The sequence below is a fragment of the Lichenostomus cassidix genome, chromosome 29 (genome assembly GCF_008360975.1).
Source record: "Lichenostomus cassidix isolate B80296 chromosome 29, HeHo_3.0, whole genome shotgun sequence".
NCBI lineage: Eukaryota > Metazoa > Chordata > Aves > Passeriformes > Meliphagidae > Lichenostomus > Lichenostomus cassidix.
This window is the reverse complement of record NC_139509.1, coordinates 2,344,731-2,364,796: the sequence shown is the minus strand read 5'-3', so window position 1 is coordinate 2,364,796 and position 20,066 is coordinate 2,344,731. Positions and strand designations below refer to the sequence as shown.

Here is a 20,066-nt window from a genome sequence, read left to right as displayed (position 1 = left end):
GGGTCTCGTCCCTATGGGGAGGAGCTGGGGGGGAAATCCCTGCTCTGCAGTGTGTGGTTGCTGCCCTCAATCCCCTGCCTGTACCCCTGCCCTGACCCCCTAACCCTGCCTGTACCCCTGCCCTGAACCCCTAACCCTGCCTGTACCCCTGCCCTGAACCCCTAACCCTGCCTGTAGCCCTGCTCCGAGTGCTGCCTGGACCCCCTGCCCATATCTCCTAGCTCTTTCTGCACCCCCTGCCCTACCTGGACCCCCTCCCTCTGCGTGGACCCCCTGCCCATACCTCCTAACTCTTTCTGGACCCCCTGCCCTGCCTAGACCCCCTACCCCTGCCTGGACCCCTGCCTTCCCAGCATCCCTGCCAGCCTCAGGAGCCCCTGCCCCACCCGCTAAAACCAGGCCCCACATTCACAGGACCTCGTCCCACACCCGGAGCGCTCCTCGCCACGTTCCCACGGGGGTCTCACCCCACCCCGGGGGATCCCAACCCTCCCCACCCCGGGGGGCTCCTCACACCCACCGTGGGGCCCGAACAGAGCCCGGAACGCCGGAGCGCGGTCACGGTGCCCGGACCGGACAGTGTTGCCGGGCTCTCTCCCTGCCCCGGAAGTGCCGCTCCCGGAAGTCGCGCTGCCCTCTCGGTCTCTTTCCGCCGCCATCTTGGGCCCCGCTCCCCGCACAGTGAGTCCCGCGCCGCCATCCGCCGCCATCCAGCGCCATCCGCCGCTTAGGGCGCCGCTTGCCGCTAGCGGGACGGGCGGGAGGCCGGGAGGGTCCGGCTGAGGCCGTCCATGGGGCCGCGGGCGCGCCGGGCAGGGCGGAGGGGGCAGCCCCGCGCCCCGGCGGGGGGGAGGAGGTGGCCTAGGCCCGGGACCGGGACCGGGATCGAGCTCTGCCCGTGCCGTGCGGCTGAGTTGTCTTCGTAGATTCTCTCGGTAGCGGGAGGCGAGCGGTGTTCCGAGCGGGGTGGGAAGGGCGAGTTACCGGTGGTCGCCGCCGGTCTGTCCTGGAGCACCGGCGATCCCGGGCCTGTCGGTTTCTCCCTTCCCGTAGAAATGCCCGGCGAAGCCACAGAAACCGTCCCGGCCACGGAGCAGGAGCTGCCGCAGCCGCAGGCGGAGACAGGTGAGGCCGGGGGGTGCTCCGGGGCGGTTTTGGGGGTGATTCCCGGGGTCTCCCCGCCCGACGGGGTCTGCGGGAGGGAGGGGAAAGCTGCAGCCCCGCGAGGAGGTTGGGGTGAGGGTCGCTCGGTGGGCAAAGACCCGGTGGCGGCGGGGGCTGTGTGACCCCGGCTCGAGTCTTGTCACCTCCGCCGCGGGGGTTTTGGGGTGTCCGTCCCGTCCCGGGGGTTTTGGGGTGTCCATTCCATGGTCTCTCCGTGTTTTCGTGCTGTGGCCAAAACAAGATCGGGCCGGCGCTGTGGTTTCCCACTCTCAACACGCGAGTTATCCCACAGGGACGTGACTGGAGTCACGGGAGTAGGAGCCCCTCGTGTTCCAAAATCCCGGGGACGGGGATGGGTGGGCTCTGCTCTGAGCCTGGTTTGGGTGGTCCCTGCTTACGGGTGGGAGTGGGAGAGAAGCGGCCGTGGCCAGGTCGGGGGATTCGATTTTGGAGTCTGCCCCGTCGGACTTGGGGGTCTCTCCTGTTGTATTTTGGGTCTGCTCCATGCTCCGGTGTTGTCATCCGGTCCTGTGGGGGCCACGCAGGGCATGAGAACGAACAGGGCTCTCCTGTCGGATTTGGGGGTGTGCCCTGTTGCATTTGAGGGTCTTCTCCTTGGAGTTGGGAGTCTCCCATTGGACTTGGGGGTCTTCAGTTCACTTGGGGTCTGTCCTGTTGGATTTGAAGCTCTGCCCCATTGAATTTGGGGGTCTTCCATTGAATTTTGGGGGTCAGCCCTGTTGGATTTGGGGGGTCTCCCGTTGGATTTGGGTGCTGTCCCATTGGATCTGGGACCACGAGGGTTGGTGACAGAGAGGGACACAAGGAGGGAGCTGAGTGATGGCTGTTGCTGTGACAGCTGCGCCGATGATTCCCAGGGAACTGCTGAGCTCCTTATCCCTCCCGGCGTGGCTGGAATTCCTGACTGGGGCCACCTCCCTGGGATGGCTCTTGTGTCCCTCTCTGCTGACAACTCCCAAAATTCTGTGCTCTCAAGTCTCTGATGGTGTTGTGGGAATGCTCAGACAGCTCCTTGGATGTTCGTCTTGTTCCGTGGAGGTTGGCTGGTCCCTGGAGAAGCCCTGGAGATGGGGCTCTGATCCAGAGGTTCCGCTCTGGGCAAGCTCTGCCACCCAGGTGGTTTGAGCATCCCTTAAAAATGGTGGGTTTTGGGAATCCTGCAGCTGGGTGATGTTTGAGAAGGGGTCAAGGAAAGGGTGAGGCTGTGGGGGGAGAGGTGACAAGTAGGAATGATTGTGTTTATCAGGAATGTGCTCAAACAGTGCCAGTGGAGCTGGCGAAGGAACAGGGAGAGCAGGCAGGGATAAAGGATTGTTCTGGAGAGAGTGGCTCTGCACAGCCTGTTCTGTCACAGGCCTGGGCCCAGCACAGCCCTTGGCAGGACTTGTTGCTCCTTTCAGAGGCACCAGGACGTTCCCTGGAGCAGGAAGTGTCCTGGCACCCGCTGGCACTGATGTCCAGCTCCAGGCCTTCCCATCCTTCCCACGGTCCCGTGGTTTGGGGCAGATTGGGGTAAAACAGGGCATTAGAAGCATCTTTTAGGACCCCACTCCAGGGGCAGTGATGTCATTCCATGCATTCCACACTCATGTCACTGCCCTGGATGGCATCGAGACCAGGACATGAGTGTGACCCTGATCCCGGGGTGGGACAGGGACATAACACCTGGCCTGGAACTGGGAGGGACAGGATCCAGGGAATGGGGCTGGCTTTGGGCTCTGCAGCTCCCAGGGCCATGCTGGGACGCTCTGCCAAAGGGCGGCACCGCAGCCGGGCCGGTTCTGCCAGTTGGACCAGCACTGCCCTCCCTGGCTCTCATGGCTCACCCTGAGCAGTGCCCTTGGATCTCCAGTGAGTGCTGGGAGTGATGTTGGGAACGTCAGGGCTCCCTCCAGGCTCTCAGCTCTGACTCAGGGAGCTGGAAGCAGAGTGCTCTCATGGCCTCTCCCCTAAACAGTACCTTTTCATTGCTGGTTGGTTTTGGGAATTTTATTGGGAATGTCAAGGCTCCCTGTAGGCTCTCAGCACTGGCTCAGGGAGCTGGAAGCCTAATGCTTTCATGGCCTCTTCCCTAAACAGTACCTTTTGATTGCTGATTGGTTTTGGGGATTTCACTGGGAGTGTCAGGGCTCTCTCCAGGCTCACAGCCCTGGCTCAGGGAGCTGGAAGCTGAGCCTCTTGCCTGAGTGGTGCCCTTGGATCACCAGCTGGCATTGGGAATGGCACTGGGAAAGGCCAGGCTCTCTCCAGGCTCCTTTAGACCTGGCTGGGGAGCTGGAGGCCGAGTGCTCCCAGTCAGTGGGACTTGCCTTAATAAACTGTTGTTCTCCCCGTTCAGCTGCAGCTGCCCCCGTTCCTGCTCCCATCCCTGCTCCAGGTACTCGGGACCCTCCTGTAACCCCTCGTGTGCCGCATTAACCAGCGTGTGCCGTTCCGGGGGTTGCAGTTCCATTAACCCTAACAGCTTCCAGGGAAGGTGGGGGACACTGGGGGGCCTGGCCCCACCACCCCCTTGTCCTTGTCCCCTGAGGGCACCTGCCCGTGTCACCCATGGCTGGAGGGAGGGGACACCCCGCACTCTAGGAGTAATTCCACGTGCCAGTGCGTTATATTTGACTTCTCCTTCCTCTTCTCGGGTGGGTCCTTGTTCCCCCCTGCTCCCAGCAGCCCAGGGAGTGATCCCAGGCTGGGGGTCCTGCCAGACCTTTGTGGCTCTACAGGGATTGTGACAGCCCCTTGGGTAGGGCAGAGCTGGTGGCAACCTGAGTCCGTGCATTCCTGGTGGTTGAAGGGATGCCTCCTGCCGTCCCAGGGCTCTCGGGAAAATCAGTGCCAGGTTCTAGAAGGGGATGAACATCCTGGTCTGTGCTGACCCAGGCAGGCCAGGCAGTGTCTGCTGGGCCAGAATCCAGGCACAGAGGCCAGAGGAAGGCCAAGGCCACTCACTCACTCCCTCCCTGTCTCTCCCTTTCTCCCTCCCTCCTCTCATGGCTCACTCTGTTTCTCTCCTTTAGCTGTTCTTCATGCTGCTCATTCCCCACCTCTGACTCCATCTCCATCTGCCCAGGCTGTCCCGGCACAGCCACCCAGTGCTGCCGCGGCTCTGCCGGGCCCCCCGGGCCCTGTGTCCCCCCCTGTGGTCCCAGCTGCCGCCATCCCCGTGTTCTCTGTGCCCCCCCAGCCCCCTGCCCCAGCTCTGCTGGGCCCAGTCACCTCTGCCCCTCCTCCAGCTCCCCAGTCCCCGGTGGGTTTTGCAGCCCCAGGATCTCCAGGGCCTGCCCCAGTTAGCCCAGTGTCTCCAGGACTCCCAGCTCCAGTGTCACCTGGTCTGGCTGCTGCTTCTGCTGCAGTGACATTGGCCCCCCTCACCCCCCCAGTGAGCCCTGGCTCTCTCCCAGCTGCTCTCACCTCTCCCATGAAAACTGCTCCTGCTGCTACCTCTGTGGGAGCTGCACCCCCAGCCCCTTTCCCTGCTTCTGGAGCAGCCTCAGCTCCTCTCCCTGCCTCTGGAGCACCCCCAGCCCCTCTCTTACCTCCCCCATCCCGTCCCCTTCTGGCATCTCCCCCACCAGTGTCTCCCACTTTGCTGCCTGCTCCCACCATGGCAGTTTGTCCCCAGAGCCCAGGATCGCCCACAGTCCCTCTGTCTCCTGGAATTCCTGCTTCCACCCCGCTGGCTTCTGTTCCAGCCTCTCCCCGAGCCCCAGCTCCAACCCAGTGCCCAGCCCTGGTCGGTGCCATCTCTCCACCCATCTTCCTGGCTGCCCCCAAAGCTCCCTTGTCACCCCCCATCCCTCTGCTGTCAGCTGGGATGTCCCCTGGGCATCCTGCTGCTGCCTCACCAGGCCCAGCCCCTGGTGCTCCAGTCTCACCACTGCTCCCAGTTGCTCCTTCCATTTCCAAGGCCTGTCCTGTGAGTCCTCCCTCAGTGGTCCCTTCCTTGGTGGCCAGGACCCCTCCTGGGACGCCAGACCCTCGGGCAGCTCCCGTGGTTCCTGCCCTGTCCACACCTGCTCTGGGAGCTGCTGTCTCTCTCCCAGGGCCTTCAGCAAGCCCTGTGTTCCCAGCAGCAGCTCCTGTGCCTGCTGTCCCTTCTGCCAGCTGCCCCCCTGTCACACCAGCCATGGCAGCTCCAGCCACCCCTCCTGTGGTCAAACCAGCTCCTGGAAGCCCAGTCACTGTCCCAGCTGTCCCTTCTGTGCCTGTCACACCAGCCATGGCAGCTCCAGCCGCCCCTCCTGTGGCCAAACCAGCTCCTGCTGTACCTGTCACACCAGCCATGGCACCTCTGGCCACCCTGCCTGTGGCCAAAGCAGCTCCTGTGAGCCCAGTCACTACCCCAGCTGTCCCCTCTGTCCCTGTCACACCGCCCATGGCACCTCTGGCCACCCCTCCTGTGGTCAAACCAGCTCCTGGGAGCCCAGTCACTGCCCCAGCTGTCCCCTCTATCCCTGTCACATTGACCATGGCAGCTCCAGCCACCCTTCCTGTGGCCAAAACACCTCCCCTGAGCCCAGTCACTGTCCCAGCTGCCCCCTCTGTCCCTGTGACACCACCCATGGCACCTCTGGCCACACCTCCTCTGGTTAAAACATCTCCTGCTGCCCCTGTCACACCAGCCATGGCAGCTCCAGCCACCCCTCCTGTGGGCAAACCAGCTCCTGGAAGCCCAGTCACTGCCCCAGCTGTCCCCTCTGCCCCTGTCACACCAGCCATGGCAGCTCCACCCTCTCCAGCTGCTCTTCCTGTAGCCAAAGAGGCTCCCAAGAGCCCTGTTGCTGCCCCAGCTGCCACTCCAACTCCCCCCAGCCCAGCTCCAGCCACCCCACCTGCAGCCAAAACTGCTCCCAAGAGTCCTGTTGCTGCTCCCCCATCCCCTGCCACCCCAGCTCCTGCAGCTCCACCAGCTCCAGCTGCCCCCCCAGCAGCCAAAACACCCCCAAAGAGCCCTGCCAAAGTCACCCCACCTCCAGCCATCCCCACTGAAGACAAGGCACCCCCAAAGAGTCCCGCCAAAGTCACCCCACCTCCAGCCATCCCCAGTGAGGACAAGATAGCCCCAAAGAGTCCTGTCAAAGCCACTCCAGCTTCAGCCATCCCCACTGAGGACAAGGCAGCCCCAAAGAGCCCTATCAAAGCCACTCCAGCTCCAGCAGCCTCTGCTGAGGTAAAAGGACCCTCAAAAAGCCCTGCTGAGGACAAGGCACCCCCAAAGAGCCCTGTCAAGGCCACCCCAGCTCCAGCTTCCCCCGGAGCAGCCAAAAAATCTCCCAAGGGCAGCCCTGTCACTGCTCCATCTGCTCCTGTGGCTCCAGCTGCCCCTGCTGAGGCCAAGGCACCCCCAAAGAGTCCTGCCAAAGCCACCCCAGCTCCAGCTGCCCCTGCTGAGGCCAAGGCACCCCCAAAGAGTCCTGCCAAAGCCACACCAGCTCCAGCTGCACCTGCTGAGGCCAAAGCATTCCCAGAAAGCCCTGTTACAGCCACCCCAGCTCCAGCTGCTCCCCCAGCAGCCAAAACACCCCCAAAGAGTCCTGTCAAAGGCACTTCAACCCCTGCAGCCCCAGCAGCTTCTGCTGAGCCCAAGGCACCCCCGAAGAGCCCTGTCAAAACCACCCCAGCTCCAGCAGCCTCTGCTGAGGCCAAAGGACCCTCGAAAAGCCCTGCTGAGGCCAAAACACCCCCAAAGAGCCCTGCCAAAGCCACTCCAACTCCTGCAGCTCCAGCCACTCCTGCTGAGGCCAAGGCACCCCCAAAGAGCCCTGTCAAAGCCACCCCAGCTCCATCCACCCCTGCTGAGGCCAAAACATCTCCAGCTCCTGCCCAAGCAGCTCCCAAGAGCCCTGTTACAGCCACCCCAGCTCCAGCTGCCCCCCCAGCAGCCAGAACACCTCCAAAGAGCCCTGCCAAAGTCACCCCAGCTCCAGCCACCCCCGCTGCAGCCAAAGCACCCCCAAAGAGCCCTGTCAAAGCCGCCCCAGCTCCAGCAGCTCCTGCTGAGGCCAAGGCACCCCCAAAGAGCCCTGTCAAAGCCGCCCCAGCTCCAGCAGCTCCTGCTGAGGCCAAGGCACCCCCAAAGAGCCCTGTCAAAGCCACCCCAGCTCCAGCAACTCCTGCTGAGGCCAAGGCACCCCCAAAGAGCCCTGTCAAAGCCACCCCAGCTCCAGCAACTCCTGCTGAGGCCAAGGCATCCCCAAAGAGCCCTACCAAAGCCGCTCCAGCCAGCCCTACTGCAGCCAAAGGACCCTCAAAAAGCCCTGCTGAGGCCAAGGCACCCCCAAAGAGCCCTGTCAAGGCCACCCCAACTCCTGCAGCTCCAGCCACAGCTCCTGCCCTGCAAGCTCCTGCTCCAGCCACAGGTGTTTCCAGTGCCCCCCCGAAGCCTCCAACCCCCCCAAAAGCAGACGCCAGCCGTCCCGGCTCTGCCCCAAGCACTCCCCCTGCCAAGAAGCAGCAGCCTCCCATCAATAATAAGGTGGCCAAGCCGGCTAGTCGCCCCCCTCAACCCAAGCCCCCCTCGAAGGCCCCACTCAGCGCTGACGACGAGGACCTGCCGCCTCTGCTCCCCCCCGAGCCGCCCGTGCTGCTGGAGCTCTCTCCCCCCGCGGGGGTCCCGATCCCCCCGGTGCCGCAGCCCGTCCTCAAGAATGACAAGGGTATTTGCGGCCGCGGTTTGCCGTGTGCATGGAGTGTCACTGGCTGCCCACGGGATACTAACCCCGCCCGGGGCCCCGGCGTGTCGGGATAGACCGAGCCGAGCAGCCGGTGAGCCGGGGCACGGGGAGGGACGGGGCTCGGCACGGTCCCGGCGGTCACTAACGCGTGTCCTCGGGCACGGAGCACGGTGTGGTTTGTGGCATGGGCACTGCGAGCTGAGCTGGCTTCACACGGAGGAGCTGCCACGTGCCTGTCCCTGCTGTGTGTGGTGTCCACGTGGTGTCCCCATGTCCGGCCGGCGGCGGAAGGGGAGGTGTGGGCAGTGCTGGTGCCAAACTGGGCTGTCCCCACACCCTGCCTGAAGTGTTGGGAGCTGCAGGTACACCCCAACACCTGCAGAGAGCTTTGCCAGGGCCCCTGTGTGCTGTGGGCATAGAGGCTCTTCCCAGAGCAGGAAGCAGGACTGAATCCAGGTAATGGCTGCACAGGAGCATCATGGTCACCTCCAGGTGACTTCCAGCCCCTGAGGCTGGGGACACCTGGCTCTGCTTCAGTCACTGGTGTGGTTGGTGCTGTGGGTCACAAGTGGTGGTGGCAGTGCAGCTGGCAGCCCTCTGGGCACCCGGAGGTGCTGTTTCCTGAGGAGGGTTTGGGGTTATCCCAAATCATCTGTAGCTGTAGCAAAGCCACAGTTGTGCAGCAGCCCCGAGGGCTCAGTGAGTGGGGTCTCAATGCTGTGTGTCAGCTCTGGGTTTGAGGGGAGTCAAGAGGGGCTCTGTCACACTGGGCTGTTGTGTGTTGTGACACAGTTCAGCACCTTGGGAGTGCCACCCACCTCCTCGAGCCAGTGCCACAAGCTGGAGCTGCCCCAGGGGACTCATTCTGGAGCTCCTGGGCACCCATGGGGCTCTGGCACCCAGCTCCCACTGTGGGGAGATGCTGGGGACCCACTCGTGCTACCCTGCTGACGGCATTTGGGGTGCAGTGAGAGCTCCTGATGGCAGTTGGATTGAAGGGAATGCTCTTTCCACCACCTAACTGGGCTGACTGGTGACCAGACTGGGAACCAGCAGCAAAGGCTGCGTCCCCTGGACCTACCTGAGGTGGGAAGAGTGAGGAGTGTGTGTCTCTGCAGGGTCTGGCACAGAGTCCGACAGCGATGAATCCGTACCAGAGCTTGAAGAGCAGGATTCCACACAGGCCACGACACAGCAGGCACAGGTAAGGCAGGTGGCACACGCCATCCATGGTGGGTCAGGATCCCTGCGGTGTCACCCCAGGATTGTCACGGATCCCTCTGGTTTTCCCTCCCTGCAGCTCGCAGCAGCAGCCGAAATAGATGAAGAACCTGTCAGCAAAGCAAAACAGAGCCGAAGCGAGAAGAAAGCTCGGAAGGTGAGGCTACACCTGTCCCTGGTGAACAGCTCAGAGACATGCTGGGGATCTCACCAGTCCTGGGATTGGAGTGTTCCCTCTCCAGCTGGCAGCCTGGGAGTGCTGCTCCGTGGCAGTAAACGCACATTTCCATGTGTATCCATGCAGCAAACTTGGATCTGGGATTCTAGACAGAGGAATGGGCACATCTGGGTTGGCTCCAGAGCTCTTCCATCCCTCGCTGACCTTTCCCTCATGTTTTTCAGGCAATGTCCAAGCTGGGCCTTCGCCAGGTGACAGGAGTCACCAGAGTCACCATCCGGAAATCCAAGAACATCCTCTTTGTCATCACAAAGCCAGACGTGTACAAGAGCCCGGCGTCAGACACCTACATCGTCTTTGGCGAGGCCAAGGTGAGCCCACCTTGGAGCCAGCAGGACACTGTGCCAGGGTTCCTTGTCACCTGTGCACCGTGTGGCTGCTACCCGGGGATGTGCTGGCACTGCCCAGGATTGGCCTCACTGCTCCTTTCCTTCCCTCCTGCAGATCGAAGACCTGTCCCAGCAGGCGCAGCTGGCGGCTGCCGAAAAGTTCAAAGTGCAAGGAGAACCTGTTTCCAACATCCAGGAAAACACACAGACGCCCACCGTGCAGGAGGAGAGCGAGGAAGAGGAGGTAATGCCTTTCCCAGCCTCTCTGCAGGGCCGTGGTTTGGGTTAATCCATGGATTCCTTTCCATCATCCATGTCTCTGCCGTGATGGCACAGGGAGAGCACTGGGTCCTTCCCTGGGGATATGTACAGTGCAGCTTGGCCTCCTGGCTTCCAATCCAGACCATCCCAGCCCTTGCTGGGCCCAGAGCTAGCACCAATCCTGGGCTGTATTTCTCCTTCAGGTTGACGAAACCGGTGTGGAGGTGAAAGACATCGAGCTGGTGATGTCGCAGGCGAACGTGTCGCGGGCAAAGGCTGTGCGAGCCCTCAAGAACAACAGTAACGACATTGTAAACGCGATAATGGTGAGTGTTGGGGGGCAGCAGGTTTGGCGGGGCTCCTGGGGGGAGCTGCTGGCTCCAGGCTGGCTCCTGACTCCCGTTCTCTCCACAGGAGCTGACGATGTAGCCGCCGGAGGGAGGAGCCTTTTTTGGTGTTTCAGAGAAGAGTAAAATACAGCTAAATTTAAAATTTGTACTATTTCTATCGGTTAATAAAAGTTGTGGCTTATTGTTGGTGAAACTGCTGCTCCGTGGTGCTTTGCTGCCCGCCCTTCCCTGGGAGTTGTGGCCTCAGGGTGGAGCCTTCCTCCCGGGAAGATCCCGGCGCCGATACCCCGTCCTGGAACACCACCTGCCTGTTCCCTCCTTTCCTTCCTGTCCCTGAGCCTGGCTGGACACAAGCCCGGGTTAGTGCTGTGCCGGGCTCAGTCGGTTGTAGGATCACCCCTTCATCCCCTCAGGGTTCCCGTCAGGGGGCTTCTCACTTCCCTGCAGTGTGCAGGAATGGGGAATCATGGTTGAGGGAAAAAGGCTGTGGATGTGTGGCTGTGGGCTCAAGTAAAAAGCCTTTGGGACAGATGCACTGCTTGGTGTTAAAATCTGGCTGGTGGTTGGGCCCAGAGTGGGGTGGGAGTGGGGACACATCCAGCTGGTGGCCGTGTCAGGGACAGTCCTGTGTAATGTGTTTATCCGTGATGTGGGTGAGGGGATCAAAGGTGCCTTGGTTTGTGGATGGCACCGGGTTGGGTGGGATACTGTTTTGCTGGAAGGCAGGAAGCTCTGAAGAGGGATCTGGACAGGATGGATCCATGGGCTGAGGCCGATGGGTCAACAAGGCACCAACCCCATGGAACACTCCGGGCTGGGGCAGAGGGGCTGGAAGCTGGGAAAGGCCCTGGCATGCTGGTGCCAGCAGCTGGACGTGAGATCAGCTGTGCCCAGGTGGGCAAGAGGCCAATGACACCTGGGCTGTCCCAGCCACTGGCACAGCCCCAGGGCAGGGATTGTCCCCTGTGCTGGCACTGCTGTGACCTCCAGTGCCATGTCCAGTTCTGGGCCCTCACGGCCACACTGAGAGAGTGACCAGAGCTGGGGAAAGGCTGGAGCTGCAGGAGAAGGGTCTGGAGAACTCCTGAGGGAGCTGAGGGGGCTCAGTCTGGAGAAAAGGAGGCTCAGGAGGGACTTTTTAACTCTCCACAACTCCCTGACAAGAAGTGGGGCCTGGTGGGGTCAGATCTGCTGCCAGGGACCAACAGGACAAGGACATCAGCAGGGTCGGGGGTTCTCCTTCCCCCTCTGCCCCCCCATCCTCGGGCCGCACTGCGCATGCGCGGCAAGAAGCTGCTGGAAGGGCAGCGGGCGGGGGCGCGCGCGGGGCGGGGGCGCGCGCCGGGGGGTGCCGCGCACGCGCGGTGCCGGCGGCGGGAGGAGGCGGCGCGCGCGGGGCGCGGGGATTTTGCTGCGTCACCACGGGCCGAGCGCGCGCGGGGCATTGTGGGAGCGAGGCCGCGCCGAGCCCCGAGCCCGCCCGGAGCCACCGGAGCCGCCGCCGGAGCCCCCGGAGCTCTCCCGGCACCGCCCGACCGCGACCGCGCCGCCCGCACGGCCCGCGACACCGCCCGGAGCACCGACCCGCATCCGCAGGAGCGCCCGCCGGAGCCGTCGCCATCCGCCATGTGAGGCCCGGGGGTGGGAGCGGCGCGGGCAGGCCCCGCCAGGCCCCGCCGGGCCGCGGGCGCTACCCCGGGAGCCGCCGCGGCGCCGCCGAACGCGGGCTCCCGCCGCGTGCCGACCTTGGGCTGCCCCGGCCCAACCTGGTCTTGCCCCGGTTATCGGGTGCGCCCCGGTTACCGGGTGAGGGCGGAGCGCCCCGGCTCGGCCGCCGGCCCCGGTTACTGACTCGGCCGCGGCATACCGCGATCCCGGCGGGATCTCCCGTCCCCGCTGCGGGCTGCGCGGAATGAATGGCGCTGCGCGGGGTGGAGGGGAGTGTTCGGGGGGGTGTTGTGCATTTCCCGGTGGGTCGGTGGCCGCCGGCGCCCGCCGAACGGTGGCGGCCGAAACCGCGGAAAACTCCCGGTAAGTAATGCGTGGAACCACGCAGAGCGTGGAGACGAGCGAATCTGTTTATAAACTTCCACTTTTCCACTTAAAATCCATCCCTGGGTTTATTCACGTCCGTGGAACTGTCCAAGGCCAGGCTGGACAGGGTTTGGAACAGCCTGGTCTGATGGAAGGTGTGGAACGGGATGAGCTTTAAGATCCCTTCCCACCCAGACCATTCCAGAATTCCGTGAAAAACCGAGGAATAGTGAAAAGGCCCTTCAGGAGGGGGTGGAAGCGCATGGAAACCCCCCGGGCAGCCCTGGTGCTGCTCTGCCCAGGGCAGGTGAGCTGCTGGATCTCCTCCCCGAGTGTGTCCACGTGCATCCCGAGCGGAATCCCGCGCTCCCAGGTGCCCACGCTGCCGTGCCAGGGAGCCCTAATTAACTGCCTGCCTTGAAATTCTCCCGGGGCTGCTTCAGCGACCCAAAACCAGAGCTCTGGTCGATGTGAGTGTTCCCTCACGGTGTGCAGGAAAGAAGAGCTGGAGTGTAGCATGTGCGGGATGACACTCGAGAGGGAAACCTGGCTGAGAAGGAAGAGCTGCACTGCCCTGGGAGCTGCCGGCAGCATTCCCACACCGCCAGTGGCAGGCCAAAGAGCAGGGTTAGGTGGGATATTAGGGAAAAAATTCCTCCCTCTGAGGGTGGTGAGGCATTGGAATGGATTTTCCAGAGGATACTCCATCCCTGGAGGTGTCCAAGGCCAGGTTGGACAGGGCTTGGAGCGCCCTGGGGTAGTGGCAGGGGGGGAGACTGGATGAGCTTCAAGGTCCCTTCCAACCCAAATCATTCCATGATTCTGTGACCTCCACATGTCTGGCTGGAAGGACTGGAGGCTGTAGCACTTTCTGAGGTTTTGTTTTGTCAGGAATTCGGTCTGAGGACAGTGTTACCCACTGGGGATCGGTGGCTTTTGGTCCGTTGTTCCCAGCCTGGCTGTTACTTTTGTTCTGAAACCTTGAATGGGTTTCATCTGCTGCTTCATCTTAACGTGACTGAAAGTGAGAGGGATGTGATAAAGTTGGAGTTTTTTTGTGTAATTTCTGTAGAATTTATCATTCTGAAACTGCAGTGCTGCTGCCTCTGTGTAGAATCATCTAAAATCTAGAATGAGGCTTTTTAAATGAAAAATAGCACCTTTCTAGGGTATATGAGTGAAAGGAAAAATCATTTGGTAAAACAGGTTTTGTTGCTGTCTAGAAGGGGAAAATCTTGATGAGGGTCTGACTCCTGCAGTGTTCTGAAGGTGTAGGAACTGTCAGGGCACTTCCAAGAAACAAGGATGGGATTCCATAGGCACAGGATATGGATAAGGAGCATGAGGACAGGTTTGGAAACTTCCTCAGTGCCACAAATGGGGAGATTTGAGATTCCAGTGGTGAGTTCAGTGTGCCAGAAGCTGCTGCTGTGCCAGAAACCAGGATATATCCAGGGATATCCTACAGAGCCTCCGTGGATTGGGCAGAGCTGTGAGGGCTCTGCGGTGAAGCTGAGCCTCCATGTTGCCCATCAGTGCTGCTGGGAAGCTTCTAGAACCTGATCCACAGTGCTGGAATAACGATTGCCATCAGAATGTGGGGGCTGGAAGAGCCAGAGGAGCTGCAGGGTGGCAGTGACTGCTCAGGAAGTCCCCAAAACACAGGTGGATGGGACAGAGGAAATCCTCGCCAGAATGGAATGTTGGGACCCACCCAGGATGGAGCACGTTTAAATTCCCCTCTCTTTTCCAAAGAGATCAATCCCATGGGGACGCCGGATAACCAAACCCCCATTGTCAGGAGGTCAAGTTCCCTCAGGATTTGGGGGAGCAGGATGGAGCTCTGTAACAGGTGACTGCTCAGAAGTCCTGCTGGTGGGTCAGTGCCTGTGAGAGGAGATTTCCCGTGGGTGTGTGGGAGCACTGGGAGCACGTGCACAGCTCCCCACAGGCTGCCATGTGTGGTTGTCTCCTGGGAATCTCCGTGTGGGCAGGAGACAAAAAGGAGCTGCGGCTTCCGCCTCATCCCAACTCTCCGGCGGGTCCTGCGTTACTGGTTGGAACGGTGAGTCCTGACTGAAGCTCACAGGGAGGTTTCCCTCCTCCCTTTGGGAGGCTGAGATTGGAAAAGCAGATAAAAGGAGGAGAGGCAGCTGCAGCGCGTTCCGGGCACGTTCAGGGTGAATTCCTGGGAAAGCAGCACACATTTAGGTTCAGAAACATGAATTGCAGCCAAGTAAAACTTACCTGGGATCTTACTCCTCTCCAGCTCGGACGTGTGTGTGTTTCCTTGAGCTGAGTAAGAATTTTGCAAGTGCTGTGAGTTTTGTTGGTGCTTCAAATCCCTGATCCTGGCAGAAATGCCGACCGAGGTCACAGCCGGGAGCCATGCGGCTCCCTGGGAAGGCTGGAGATGTCTCCATTGACATTGAGAACTGGGAAGTGTTAACACCATTCAGCCCCTGCGTCATCCGGGCAGGGACACTGAGATTTCTGTTGGATAACGGGGCTGGAGTGATGTTCCAAGTGCCCCACCATGGGGAGTTTTGTCTCCTGATGCAGAGGGAGCAGAGTGGGGCGTTTCTCAGATCCTTTTTTCCTCTTGAGAGTCTTTCATTCCCTGTTAAAGGAGGAAATCTGTGTCCAAGAAGGGATTAAAAATACCACAGTAAGAAAATTGCTGCTCTTCACCTGAATAAGGTGATAATTAAGATTCTCTAAAATGCTGCTACGAGGGGAAGCATCAGGTTTTCACCCCTGGAACAGCACCTTGCATGAAACTCAAAGCTGAATTCAGAATCCACTTGTTTCTATGCCTTTGGAAATTAAATCCTTGGATAGTGGCCTCTGACCACATGTTCTTGCACCTACAAGAGGTATTGGCCCTGCCTGAGGCATCATGGTCATTCTGCTGCCTTTCCCTGAGCTGGCACCAGTGTATCCAAGGACCTGTGGCACTGGGGGAGCTCGAGGTGGCTGTTTTGGGGTTCAGCTGCAGTTGGGCTGTGCCATGGTTGGGTTCATCCCAAGGAAATGTGGATGGGAGCAGGTAGGAGCCACGGGGCCTTTGGGTGAATCACTTCATTAAATGTGCCACAGCTCAAACCAGCAATTAATTGATGATGGGTGAGTCAGGATCTGATCTGAAACTTTAGCAAAGGTCACTTCAATAAAAGGTCTGAAAAGTTAATTTTTTGGTCAGATACTGGCTTAGAGAGCAGCACAAAGGGCCTTCTTGGTGAGGTGGCAGCTGCTGTCACAGGCCATGTCACATCAGCTTCCCTGGTCTAGATCCCTGTCCAGCTCAGAGCTTTCCCACCTCATCCCACTGCAGGGGCATCAGCTGGGAAAAATTATTTGCTGTAAGGCTGCTGAGGCCGTGGAATGGCAGATAAAGGGAGGAATGGTTAAAAAGGAGATTTAGATGGGATTTTGGAAGAAATGCCTCCCTGTGAGGCTGGTGAGGCCCTAGAATGAATTTCCCCAAGGAGCTGTGGCTGCCTCATCCCTGGAAGTGTCCAAGGCCAACTTGGACAGGGCTTAGAGCAATCTGGGAGAGTGGAAGGTGTCACTACCTGAACTTTGAAGTTCCTCCCAACCATTCCATGATTCCCTGATCCTGGGCAGACAAACGAGTGTGAGGAACACCCGTGGCCTCTGTGCCTTAGCAACAACCCTGCTGGGAGGCTGTTTGGTTCTCCTGGAATGCAGGCGTTCCCTGGGCTCGGCCTCAGTTGCCAGGGAAGAACTGGAAAGGGGGGAGGAGGTGTCCAAGCCCAGCCAGGTCGTTTTCCCTGCTCCACGGAGCATGGAGCGTTGCAGGTGAGTTCTCAGGGTGGAACTGCAAACACAGGAGTTGGTCCAGAGCTCTGTGGCTTTCCCAGCTCCCCTGGACACACTGTTGCTTTTTGAGGTGGTTTTGGAAAGGCAGAAAGCTCCAAAGTGCATGGGAGTCCCTGTGTGAGTACTTGGGAAGTTGTAGAAAGAGGTTGGATTAGTGATTCTCCAACCTGTGTTGACTTACCTGGGTCTTAATCATAGCAGATCGATTTTTTTATAGTATCAATACAAAAAAAAAGAGGTTTTTCCAGGAGTTTTACTTTAGGTTTTAACTCTTTGCGTGACAAAAAACACTCTGAAGTCTGCCCATGCAGCTGTTGGAGGTGGTGGAGCTTCTGCCACAGTCTGTAGTAGCTCATCTTGAAGTTTATCAAAATTTTGATCTGCTGAAACATTTATCTCAGTCTCAGATTTCAGTGGCTCCTCCCAGGAGCTTTCTGGAGGCATCACATACTGAATGCATCATTTCTTTTTATTTCTGCTCTCTGTTTTCAGCTTTAAGCACCTTTAAAGAATAACAGTAAGCTCAAAATGCAGGTTTTAAGTGCAGAAAGAAGCTTTTTTTGGTTGGATTTCTTGATGAAAATCAATGCCCTTGTGTCCCTGCTGTGCCCACAGGCAGCCTGCCTCTGCAAAGTGGTACGACCGGAGGGACTACGTCTTTATTGAGTTCTGCGTTGAAGACAGCAAAGACGTAAATGTAAATTTTGAAAAGTCCAAACTCACGTTCAGGTGAGTAACTCAGGCACTGGGAGGGCTGAGGAAAAGCAGAGTTTTTCTACGAGATGTTTTGGGCTAAACATCAATTTATTTTTCTCTTGCAGTTGTCTTGGAGGAAGTGATAACTTTAAACATTTAAATGAAATCGATCTTTTTAATAATATCGATCCAAATGTGAGTATTCTCATGACTCTTCCTGTGTTCTCCGTGCTGGGGCCTGATGAGGGGCTGGCACAAGTTGTCCAGAAAAATTACAGATATTTCATCCCTGGAAGTGTCCAAGGCCAGGTTGGAGCAGGGGGTGGATCTGGATGGGCTTTAATGTCCTTTCCAATCCAAACCATCCCATGATTTTGTGATCCTAAAAAATACCATCTGTTCTTTAGGCTTCTCCCTGGATTTGGGGAAAATTATTCCTTAGAACATAAAAGCTCAAACTCAGATCCCTGAAAGCCTCTCTGGGTAGTATTTTCCAGGACAAGGAATAAGGGGAGAGGTTAAGATAAAGGAGGGATGTCAGCAGTTCCTGGTGAAGGTCGTCCTGATGATACTAATGGGTATTTGGTCTTTTTCAGGAATCAAAGCATAAAAGAACAGACAGATCCATCTTGTGTTGTTTACGAAAAGGAGAGTCTGGTCAGGCATGGCCAAGGTTAACAAAAGAGAGGGCAAAGGTGGGTTTGGGCACCTGCTGCCTCCCCTGGCTTTTAATTTAGTGAATATTTGGGTCATGTTCAAATTCTGGAGCAGTTTTGGGTCACTTTCCTGCTGCTGATCCAGCGGCAGCTCTCGTTAACCTGCCTGTTCTAACTGACAGCCAGTTACTTCCTTGTCCTTAAATAATTCCTTGTCCTTAAATAACTCCTTGTGTTGGTGCAGCTCAACTGGCTCAGCGTGGACTTCAACAACTGGAAAGACTGGGAAGATGATTCAGATGAAGACATGTCCAATTTCGATCGCTTTTCCGAGGTAGGGGACAGCAAATTCCTGGAGTTTGGGAGTTGCCAGGCAATGAATCCAAAGTTTTTTGCACCATCACCTTGTAATTCCTGCATGGGGGAAACTGATCTCGTTAAAGCAAGGGGGACATCTTAGTTTAGAACCATTTCAGGCTGGTTTTAGGTAGAGTGGGGTTGGATTCATCCCAAAACGTGGCTCTTCTGTCTCTGAGCAGATGATGAACAACATGGGAGGAGACGACGACGTAGACTTGCCAGAAGTAGATGGGGCAGATGATGTGAGTATGTGGGTGGAGTAAACACCTGCAGGGCTGGCTCAGAAGTCTTGCACTCCCCCTTCAGTGCTGCAAAAGGCATAAATAACCACAAACCTTGTTGGCACAGGTGATGTCACCTATGGAAGCCACTTCAGGGGTCCTGAGGGTGGTGGGGGACACCGTGCAGTGTGTCCAGTTGGGTGTCTGTGTCTCTCTGCAGTAACTGGGGGTCACTGTGGGTCTGTGGGCTCTGCAGTGAGGCCAAACTGAGCTCACTGAGTCCTCTGCAACCTGAAGTTCCTCAAAATCCCTGCTCTGCCAGAGAGGGGAATCCAGATTTGGGAACAGCAGCTCCTTGCTGGCAGGGGGTGGTAGGGGAAAGGCGCCTTCAGCGCTGTCTGCTCCACTTAAGGTTGTTTGTTCTCCTTTCCAGGACTCACCAGACAGTGATGATGAAAGTAAGTTGTTGTTTTCACCTCACACACCTGCTGAAGGCTCTGAGCAGGCCTCGGGCAGGGCCAGCAGATGTTCATCCTGGCCGACAGCTAAAGCCAGCGCTGGGAGACAAATCTAATCTGGGAAAGCCTCTCCACGCAAGCCCCAAATACCAGTTTGACCTTCCCAGGCAGCTGCAGTGCCAGGGAGGCTTTGGGTTTAGGAGCAGCACATGCTTGGGGTGGCTCTGGCACGGATTTCCCTTGGGAAGAGCCACGAGGGAGGGCAGAGGCCCCAAACTGCCCCGTGACCTCCTTGGTTGGAGGCCAGGTCGTCTTGCTTGTGTCCCTTGTGACATAATAGTGCTCCGGGAGCTTTTAAAAACCAACCAAGCAAGAAATAAAACCCACAAACCAACCCCAAACCACTAATTCTCTTCTCTCTTTCCCTCTAGAAATGCCGGATCTGGAGTAAGGCAACCTGTCGTCTTCAGGGTTTTGGGGAAAGAAGTTCATCACAACATTTCATAATTGAGATAAGAATTCCTGAGTTGATAGCCCTAAAGGGAGATCCTGCATCCTTTAACCCATTTTCAGTCCATTTTAAATGGCTTCACTGATGGTAGGTGTGTCCCATGGCACGGGGCGGTCTTAAAGCCACGAGAGGCAATAACGTTATGCATGAACCGTTTTCCAGACTTCCAAAAAAAAAAAAAAACAAAACCAACCCGATTGAGGTGTAGGCAATCCGTACAGAACAGTTGCAATAAAGTTTACAGAGCCTCCTTGCCTCGTAGCAGATGTAATTACAATGGGAGAACCCTGAATTAACACCAAGTGGTAAACGACCATTTTTTTTCCTACCCCCTCCATGGCCTGAAATTGTCCGTTTTTACCGGGAACAAAACTGTTGTCATTGGCTCCCCAAATTCAGCAGGCGAGGCGCATCCCTCTCTGGTGTCTTCAGGTCTGTTCCACTAAAAGTTTGTATTGAGAAGGAAAACTTAAAAATTCTCCTTGTTTGGTGTTCGCCCCCGAGCCCCGACCGGTGCCGGTGGCCGGAGCCTGCCCCTGGTCCCGTGTGACCCCAAACCTTTCCACCTCCTCGCCCGGGGTGCGAGTGGCTGTACATTGTTGCTTGTCAATCTGTACATTTAGACCAAATCGTATTTGCACTGTGGGTTTGGCAGCAAGTGACAGACCGTGGGGCGCGCGGGCGCCTGCGACCGGGCTGAAAAACCTCAATTTATGTTCAGAGCAGCTGGGATTTTTTTAATGTCTGCATTCTTTCTAATAAACTGTTGAAGACTCCCTGGCTCTCCTTCGGCCTGGGCCTTGTGCATTCCTCACCGCCGCCGGGGAAGGTGGGTCTCCTGTCCCAGGGGGCTGTCAGGGGGGTTGGATCCCCTCCTGGGAGGGTCAGTAGGGTGGGATTCCCTCCAGGGAGGTGTCTGTGGGGTGGGATTTCCTCCCACTGGGGACAATGGGGCAGATTCCCCTCATGGGGGGAGTCAGGAGGGTGGGATCCCCTCTGATGGGGAGCAGCTGGGGGCTGGTGGGGTGAGAT

The 20,066-nt window shown here is 58.3% G+C and overlaps 2 protein-coding genes across 6 annotated transcripts; both read left to right on the top strand.

The window, feature by feature from the left end:
* The first annotated feature begins 528 nt into the window (after nucleotides 1–528).
* On the top strand, nucleotides 529–10,448 carry NACA (nascent polypeptide associated complex subunit alpha). Of its 4 annotated transcripts, XM_085040925.1 has the most exons (11): nucleotides 529–681; nucleotides 1,054–1,125; nucleotides 3,524–3,562; nucleotides 4,200–6,566; nucleotides 6,627–7,838; nucleotides 8,975–9,060; nucleotides 9,157–9,234; nucleotides 9,480–9,626; nucleotides 9,760–9,888; nucleotides 10,109–10,231; nucleotides 10,320–10,448. In XM_085040925.1, the coding sequence occupies exons 2-11, from the start codon at nucleotides 1,056–1,058 to the stop codon at nucleotides 10,332–10,334; spliced, it is 4,266 nt and encodes a 1,421-aa protein (XP_084897051.1). In that variant the 5' UTR covers nucleotides 529–681; nucleotides 1,054–1,055; the 3' UTR covers nucleotides 10,335–10,448. The 4 variants fall into 4 exon arrangements, with proteins under 4 accessions (XP_084897051.1, XP_084897049.1, XP_084897050.1 ...); XM_085040923.1 differs by having other exon boundaries at nucleotides 4,200–7,838; XM_085040924.1 differs by lacking the exon at nucleotides 3,524–3,562 and having other exon boundaries at nucleotides 4,200–7,838.
* A 1,508-nt stretch (nucleotides 10,449–11,956) lies between these two features.
* PTGES3 (prostaglandin E synthase 3) lies at nucleotides 11,957–19,810 on the top strand. Of its 2 annotated transcripts, none has more exons than XM_085041057.1 (8): nucleotides 11,957–12,286; nucleotides 16,748–16,861; nucleotides 16,954–17,023; nucleotides 17,425–17,523; nucleotides 17,729–17,818; nucleotides 18,024–18,086; nucleotides 18,499–18,523; nucleotides 18,955–19,810. In XM_085041057.1, exons 1-8 carry the CDS (start codon nucleotides 12,168–12,170, stop codon nucleotides 18,972–18,974), a joined length of 600 nt encoding a protein of 199 aa, XP_084897183.1. In that variant the 5' UTR covers nucleotides 11,957–12,167; the 3' UTR covers nucleotides 18,975–19,810. The 2 variants fall into 2 exon arrangements, with proteins under 2 accessions (XP_084897183.1, XP_084897184.1); XM_085041058.1 differs by lacking the exon at nucleotides 11,957–12,286 and adding an exon at nucleotides 12,333–16,111.
* Nucleotides 19,811–20,066: the final 256 nt, after the last annotated feature.

Coding starts and splice junctions, on each gene's coding strand:
- NACA (XM_085040923.1), top strand. CDS start 1,056: ATGCCCGGCGAAGCCACAGAAACCGTCCCGGCCACGGAGCAGGAGCTG. Junction 9,061..9,156: donor CCACGACACAGCAGGCACAG/GTAAGGCAGGTG, acceptor CCCTCCCTGCAG/CTCGCAGCAGCAGCCGAAAT. Junction 9,627..9,759: donor TCGTCTTTGGCGAGGCCAAG/GTGAGCCCACCT, acceptor TCCCTCCTGCAG/ATCGAAGACCTGTCCCAGCA.
- PTGES3 (XM_085041057.1), top strand. CDS start 12,168: ATGAATGGCGCTGCGCGGGGTGGAGGGGAGTGTTCGGGGGGGTGTTGT. Junction 12,287..16,747: donor GAAACCGCGGAAAACTCCCG/GTAAGTAATGCG, acceptor CTGTGCCCACAG/GCAGCCTGCCTCTGCAAAGT. Junction 17,524..17,728: donor TAACAAAAGAGAGGGCAAAG/GTGGGTTTGGGC, acceptor GTGTTGGTGCAG/CTCAACTGGCTCAGCGTGGA.